This window comes from Fukomys damarensis, unplaced genomic scaffold (genome assembly GCF_012274545.1).
Source record: "Fukomys damarensis isolate Sample0158 unplaced genomic scaffold, DMR_v1.0_HiC HiC_scaffold_17, whole genome shotgun sequence".
NCBI lineage: Eukaryota > Metazoa > Chordata > Mammalia > Rodentia > Bathyergidae > Fukomys > Fukomys damarensis.
Window position 1 is genome coordinate 33,167,123 of NW_022900929.1, and position 8,088 is coordinate 33,175,210.

An 8,088-nucleotide genomic window follows, 5' to 3' on the forward strand; every position below is an offset into this window, starting at 1 on the left:
GGGGGGGGGGGGGGCTGATTAGGGATAGGGAGTAGGTGGCCGGGGTTCCTACCTTTCTCTGACACTAGCTGATATCTTGACACTGTGCAAGTCATTTTGCTATTTCTACCTCCTGTGCCTGAAAAATGGAAGGAATTGGACCACAGTCTTGAAGTTATCTCCCAGCTTAAAGTTCTCTGAATGTTCTTCTCTTCTTTCCTCATTTCAGAGGGGCTCTTCCTCACCCTAATCAATCTTACCACCATCGTCCCTCTCTCTAGAAAGAGCTACTATGAAAATTTAATAGTTGACTGAAATTACTTATAGGTATGAGCTTTTAACTTGCTCTACAAATGTCACTGCCTTGCCTTCACTATTTTTTGTGCTCCATTTTTAATTTAAAATTTTTTATAACTTTTAACTACAGAGGAAATATATCAATGCATAGTTGGAGTAAAAAATAAAGCAGTAATTACAGATAAAGTCATAGTAACCTGACTTGACTTCCTATCCAGCCTCATTGCCAGAGGAACCACGGTTACCAGCAACACATCTATCTTTCTGTCCATCTATCTTTCTCTCTATCACCTATCATAATACACAGGATTAGTATGTGTAGCTTTTAAAAACTATTCATGGTAGATCATGCTATAAATATTGCTCTACCTTCATTTTTTTCTTTTTACTCAAAAGTATGTCTTGGAGCTTTGTCCATGCTGGTCAATACCTACAGCTCTAAGTCAGTATTTCCCCTTTTCAGATTGTGCTGTAGGTGTAGACGAAATGTATCAACCCCCAGTCCCATGCAGATGAGCACTGAGGTTGTTTGCGTCACAGTGAACACCCTTAAACTGGCCTCTCGGATGTAAGAGGGAGTGTCTCTCCTGAGAGCATTTCCTTTCATAGCTCTTCCTACTGTCATCTTCTTAATTCCCTGATCATCTCTCCTCACCCCAAGAAGGACAAACAAGTCTGGCAGAAAACAAAACCCCTACTGAATGTTTGCTGTTTGGCCTTCAGAGCAAGCCCTGTGCTGGAGGCAGAGACTGACTGGCCCATGATTTATCCAGAATGAGACCTGGCCAAAGTGCTCACCTCAAGGCAGAAGCTGCCCCACCTGTTGGGTAGCCTGAGTCACACACCTGAGCCAGAGCCAGTTAGGGCTCCACATCTAGCCAGCTGGCCTCCAAAAGGAGTGAGCTGCTTTTTCCACTACTAGGAAAAAGACAGCTGATAGGGTTGGTATGCTCTCTTCAAGCATGAGGGAAAGCCAGCAATGAGAGAAGCTATTAGGTGATGAATAAAAAGGGCACTGGCCTTGGGTCAGAGTTCTTGAGTCTAACCAAAGGCAAAACATTTAATCCACCCAAACCCAGTTTTCTCCTCTCCAAGTATGGCTGACATAACATTTGATCCCTCCTAGGTTGTGGCAAGGGTTAAATGCGATGGTCCTAGAGTGCCTAGCACAGTGGCCAACCTTGTGGTGACAGACCTGCGGGAAAGTGCTGAGTGAATGTGAAATCTGAAATAAATACAGGTGGTTTTGCAAAAGTCAGAGAGCTCTATTCAATGTGGCAAATGTTTCTGGATTATTTTGCTTATTTATCTTATAATAATAATAACAATAACAAACTATTTTATAAAAAAGATGTATGTCAACAGTAATAAGAACTTCCAGAGGTTAAGAAGATAATATTTATTAGAGTCAATATTTATTACAGTCGATTTGGTTCATATACCATCAAGCTCACCCACTGAAAATGCACAATTCAGTGGGCTTTGGTATATTTACCGAAGTTTTGCATGCACCCCACTACCTAGTTCCAAAATATTTTCATCGCTTCTAAAAGAAATCCACAGCCATTAGCAGTTACATCCTGTTCCATCTCTCTTCATCCCCTGACCAACCCTCATTTACTTTCTATGTGGATTTTAGATATTGTGTATAAATTGATTATACAACACCTGCCCTTTGTGTCTGACTTTTTTCCCTGAGCATGACGTTTTCAAGGTTCATCCACAGTATAGCAGGTTCAGCTTTCTTTTTCACGACAGACAATATTCTGTTACCATGTTTTGTTGATCTGTTCATCAGTTGATGAGCAGTTATGTTGTTTCCACTTTGGGGAAATTATTAACAAAGCTGGTATCACGTATAGGTTTTGGGGGAATGTATACTTTCACTTCGCTTGGGAATATTGTCGTGTCACATTTAACACTTTGAGGAGCTGCCAGTGTTCTCCAAAGCTCCCCGCCACTTTCCAAATCCACCTGCAGTGTAGGAGGGTTCTACCCTCACCAACACTTGTTGTTATCTGTCTTTCTCATCACAGCTATCTGAATGGATGTGAAGTCCTATCTCACTTATGTACTAATGACAATAAGCATCCTTTCATGTGCTTATTAGCCATTTGCCTATCTTCTTTGAAGAAATATCTGTTCACATTCATTGTCCATTTTATATTTTGGTTGTCTTTTGTTGTAAAGTTGTATAATAGATAAATAGATGATAGATAGAAGTTCTTGTTACAAACATGATTTGCAAATATTTTCTCAATTTTGTGGGTTATCTTTTCACTTTGTGATGTTCTTGAAAGAAAATGTTACTAATTTTGATGAAGTTCAATGTATTTTTTTCTTGCACTGCTTATATTTCTACTAGCATATCTAAGAAACCATCTCCTAGTCTAAGATTGTGAAGCTTTACCCCTATGTTTTCTTCTATGAGTATTATAGTTTTAAATGGAGCTGGAGACGGGAAATCCCTTAGGATTTTCCATACATAAGATTATGAAGCTGGGCATGGTGGTGCATGCCTATAATCCCAACTTGGGGGATGAGACGGGAAATCCCTTAGGATTTTCCATACATAAGATTATGAAGCTGGGCATGGTGGTGCATGCCTATAATCCCAGCACTTGGGAGGCTGAGGCAGGAGGATCGCTGTTAGTTCGAGACCAGCCTGGGCTACATAGGGAGTTCCAGGTCAGTCTCAACTACAGTGAAAGCCTGTATCAAAAAACAAAAACAACAACGACAAAAAGATTATGTCTGTGTATTGAGGTGCTCTGAGGAGGAGGAGTGAGGGGAGAGTGGGAAAAAAGAGGAAAGTGATCGAGATGTGATCTGCCTATGTATTAACTCACTAAGATGATTACAGTTATTATTTATCATAAATATACACTTAAAAAAGCTAAAAAATGAAGACAGTAATTCTAACATTTCAGTGTTTTGTCTTTAAAAAGATCATTCCATGTGTTGAGAGGGACAATTTTGCTTCATCGGCCCTATTTGAATATCTTTGATTTATTTTCCTTGTCTAATAGCCTGGCTGGAAACTCCAATACAATAGTGAGTAGAGGGCTGTCTTAGTTACTTTTCTCGTTGTTAAGACAAAATACCTGACACCCAAAGTTAAAGGAGGAAAGGTTTATTGTAACTCACAGTTTGTAGAGGTTGTAGTTCAGAGTTGGCTGGCTCCACGGCAGGGTGGTGTCTCAGAGGAGAAACAGTTCATGGCAGGCAGAGGCCAGCAAAACAGTGAAGTAGTGAAAAAGCAGCATCAAGCTGCTTAAGTGGCAACAGTAGCCCTCTTTCTGTTTCTCATATCCTATCGAGGCTATACACCCTTAGGGAGGGTAGCACTCACATCCAGGTGGGGCACCCTTAATCCTAACATCACACACAAATCAATCCCAGCATCACATCCTTAATCCCATTGACGCACACTCTAGATCCAACCACCTCCAAAAACTCTCTCCTATGACTGCATGAGGCTTTGGGGGATGTCCAGACACAGGCCATAGCAAAGGATACGAGCAGATGTCCTTGCCCTGTTCTTTATCTTGGGAGGGAAAAAAAACAGTCATTCTGCAAAAAGTTGCAGGCTTTTACTGATACCATTTATCAGGTTGAGAAAATGCCTTCTATTCTTTGTATGCTGAGTATTTTTATCATGAAGAGGTATTGGATTTTGTCAGATGACTTGGTTCTATCATTTTTAAAAAATCTTAAAATAGCAAAAAAAAAAAAAAAACAACTAAGAAAAATATTTGAGCAACTCATGCTGAGCCTGAAACTAGTAGGGTCTCAGTAAAAAAAAATTGGTGTAAGTGAACCAATGAACATAACATAAATTAACTGTGTCAGTTGAACTGTTCAGATTCAGAATGATGTAAATTTTAGATGAGTGGGGCATAGCAAGAAGGTGGGATCATAGGGCAGGCTTCAGGAGGGATGTCGGTCTTGGACAACAGGTGGAATTTGCTCAAATGCACAGACAGAGAGGTGGACCATTTTCTCGGGACAGATTGGCTGGAAGGTAGTGAGAAGAATAATGCAAACATAAGTTCATGACAGGCATAGAGGGTCCTAAGAGTCAGGTAAAGGAATGTTCCTTTCACATGGCAGACTGTGGAGTATCTTAGAACTCTTAAAGCAGAAGGGTAGCACGATCAAATTGTTGTAAGATCCGGTAACTGATAATATGTCAAGGGGAAGTGGTAGGAGGCAACACAGAGGCAGACCTGTCGAAAGTTGTGAGTGTGGCCACCAGGAATTAGGTAAGAATGGAATTATATGCATGTGGAAAGGGACAGATGGACACAAGAGACATTTTAATGGGAAAAGTGGAGGGACTTGGTGGCACACAAAGAGATACAGACTGAGGAGATTGTAATTTAAAGCTATGTCCACCCCCAAATTACTGAGGACAATGACAAAACCGTGGTCAAACCAAAGGTTGGAAACAGACCCCTTCCAAGAGGGCACACTTGGAGAACAGTGAAGTCAGCCCGTGTATTTGCAAAGCTCCAGATAGCTAGGGCGGAATTTTCCTTGACTTTGCTCAGCAGCCAAGCTCCCAGGACACAGGGCACATGGGATTGATGGTGTCAGAAAGTTTGCAAATTGCTAAACATAGAGTAGCTAATCCGGGGAAACTGACCCAGGGTAGCTGACCCAGTGACTTACTCCTGGGCTTGGAAGCTGGTCCGTGGGCAAGTAAGACTGTTAATGTCAGGCCAAGAAAATCGATGTGAGGATGAAAATGAAGATATGCTGGGCTAAAAGGAGGAATCAGACTTGGGCAGGTCTATGAAAGAAGTCAGACAGAGGCTAAAAACCAGTCTCCTCCAGGAGGGCATAAGGAAGAAGAGGATACAGTGTCAGAGAAGTAGGGGAGGAAGGGAGGGAGGAGAAACCTGCCTTCATGGAAGATCATGCAGCCCTCATTATGGTCTTGTCGGGCTAGTACTATGGAATCTATTTCACTGAGGAAACAGAGGTGCAGAGAAGCTGTTTCTTTCTCAAGTTTGCACAAGTGATGAGCAGGACTAGACCCTGATCCGCAACCCCTTTGTCTTGCCTGCCTCATCACAGGGCTGGAGGTTGCCCTCACAGACCTCCGGAGCTCCTGGAACAATGTGTACCATCACACCGATGACATCAGTGTGGACCACCTCCTTGTCCGCAGAGGCCAGGCCTTCAGCATCATCCTGTACTTCAGGAACCGCGGCTTTCAGCCAGGCCTGGACAACATCATCTTTGTGGTTGAGACTGGTGAGACCTTCCCTCAGCTGGCTCACAAGGACAGTGTGTGTGTGTGTGTGTGTGTGTGTGTGTGTGTGTGTGTGTGTGTAGGAATGCTTAGAGGGCTGGGCTGGGAGGTCACCATAGAGGTTCTCAGCTCTGTTTTCCTCCCAGGACCCCTGCCAGATCTGGCCAAAGGGACTCGGGCAGTGTTCAGCCTGGGAAATCATGGAGGCCCTAGCCCCTGGATTGCCTTGCCAGAGACCCCGGGGCCCACCTCCCTGGAAGTGAGCCTGTGTGCCCCACCCATGGCAGCTGTGGGTCGGTACCTGCTGAAAGTGCACATCACCTCCTTCCAGGGATCTGTCACAGCCTACAAGCTTGGGGAGTTCATCGTGCTCTTCAATCCCTGGTGCCCAGGTGAGCCAGTGACATGGCGGGGGGCACTCCTTCACCCCTGGCTCACAGCCACCCAGGCTTGAGGGTTTTCAAGTCCTGCTCCCTGGCCACCAACAACCCCCCTGTCCCTTAAACACAGCGTCCACCCATCTACCAACAACCAGGTCAGGGACATCTTGCTATTTATTTGCTTACTTAGAATTTTAAAATTATAAAACCAACAAACTTTACTTAAACAGAACACTATTTTAATTAAGTTTAAGTTTGACCACTGTTAACAGCTCTTTTTGTCAAAATTTTTTAAGTTTGCAGCATTTTTGTTTATTTATTTATTTATTTATTTATTTGGTACCGGGGATCAAACTCGCATCCTTGTGCTTGCAAGGCAGGCAGCAGAACTACTGAGCTAAATCCCCAGCTCTCATTTATTCATTTTTAAACTATTATTATTTGCAGTAATGGGCATTGAACTCAGGGCCTTCACATTGAGCTACATCCCCAGCTCTTTTTTGTTTTTGATTTTGAGACGGGGTCTCTCTAACTTGCTAAATTGCCCAGGCTGGGCTGGAACTTGCAATCCCCCTGAGTCAGCCTGCCGGAGTGCTTGGGATTACAGGCATGAGTCAGCATGCGTGACTCAGTTTTTCATTTTAAAAATGATAAATATGCTACACTGAATTTTTGAGGAATGAAATAAAATATAAAACAGGAAGGAAGGAACAAGAGAAGGAAGGAAAGGAGGGGAAGGGGAAAGGAAAGAGAAGCATACGATGTAAAGAAAAACCTCTTAAGCTTCAGGTTCCTTTCCCTGGCAGAAGCACTCTTACGTAGTTTCATTCTCCCTGTAAACACTCTTGTGTAATCTTAAAAAAGATTCTATACTTAATCAAATATGCCTCTGTGTGTGTGTACATGTGCTTGTACAATATATACTGCGAGTGGGATTTAAAAAATGCACACTACCTTCAATTTGTATTTTCATTTACGTATCAACTGCAGACATGTTCTCCTTCAGAACTTTTCCCCTAAGATCTACAATCATCCCACTGATGGAATACACCAAATACTGGCAACTAGGCCCCTATTCCTGGGTATTCTGGCCGTCTCCAGTTGTTCTCTCATATGAACAAAGCCACAGCGAGTATCCCTGCACCCCCTGTCCCACAGGTCCTGTCCTCTAGCCATGACCGGGGTCAAGGGTATATATGTGGGCAAATCTGAGGACGTGGAGGACCGTGTCAGGAGGAGAGAGTGGGGAAAAGGGCAGACGATCTGCAAGAGGGGTGGGCCTGGTCTCGAGTCTTGCTTCTGCCTCAGTGGGAAGATGAGCCTCTTTCCACCCTCCCCGTCATCTTTCCATCCTGCCCCTCATTCTTCGGTCTCCCCTGACCTTACACTAAGGGGGCCTGCTGAGTCCAGTGGCGAGCCAGGGCCCCAGCTGGGTTTTGACACCGCACCACTTCCTACCCCCATTTCCAGAATGTCCAGGCCGGCCATTTACCAGCCAAGGGAAGAGGCCCACCCCTGGACCCAGGAGGGCCAGCTGTCTTCTGTGTGTGTCTTTCTGTATCTTCCTGTGTGTGTGTATGTGTGTCTCTCTCATGCGCACGCACACACACACACACACACACACACACACACACACACTTGCACACACATGCAGGCACGTGTCCATGGGCTTCAGACTTGTAATGAGGGCCTCCATGAGCTGTGGGAAGACCATGGCCTTCTCCCTAAGCTTGTGCCATGGTCAGTTCCCTGGGAGACTGGGGTGAGGGCTGAGAGGGGCTACAGCCAGGGCCTGTGCTAGGGAATTGCTGAGAGGCCCCAAATGGTGGCTCAGGGATGCATATGGCCTTAGCTGTGAACCTGCCACTTCTCACCACTGGGCCAAACCCTCAAGAAACATACCTGGACAGATGCCCTCCCGTCTTGGCCCAGCCCAGAACGGCAGGAGGCCCCTTTACCTCAGGCTGGGGCAGGGCCTCCACACAGTTCCAGGGCCCTGCAGAAAGCACCCTGCCCGTGTTGACCTTTGGTTTGCTTGTTCTTAACTTTAAAGAGATTTTTATATCACAAAAGTAACACATGTTCCTTCCAAAACTTCTGGAGATTCCCAACAGGAAAAAGGAAAAAACAAAAATGTTTGTTGGTGTATTTTGTAATGTTTTGAAAGCCTGT

General features: G+C 44.4%; 1 protein-coding gene across 1 annotated transcript in view; it reads left to right on the forward strand.

Moving 5' to 3' along the window:
- Tgm5 (transglutaminase 5) overlaps positions 1-8,088 on the forward strand; it is a 37,112-nt gene that overhangs the window by 517 nt on the left and 28,507 nt on the right. Inside the window, exons 2-3 of the mRNA XM_033764971.1 lie at positions 5,359-5,538; positions 5,683-5,928. Coding sequence (XP_033620862.1) covers positions 5,359-5,538; positions 5,683-5,928 — 426 coding nt within the window. The remainder of the gene's footprint in view (positions 1-5,358; positions 5,539-5,682; positions 5,929-8,088) is intronic.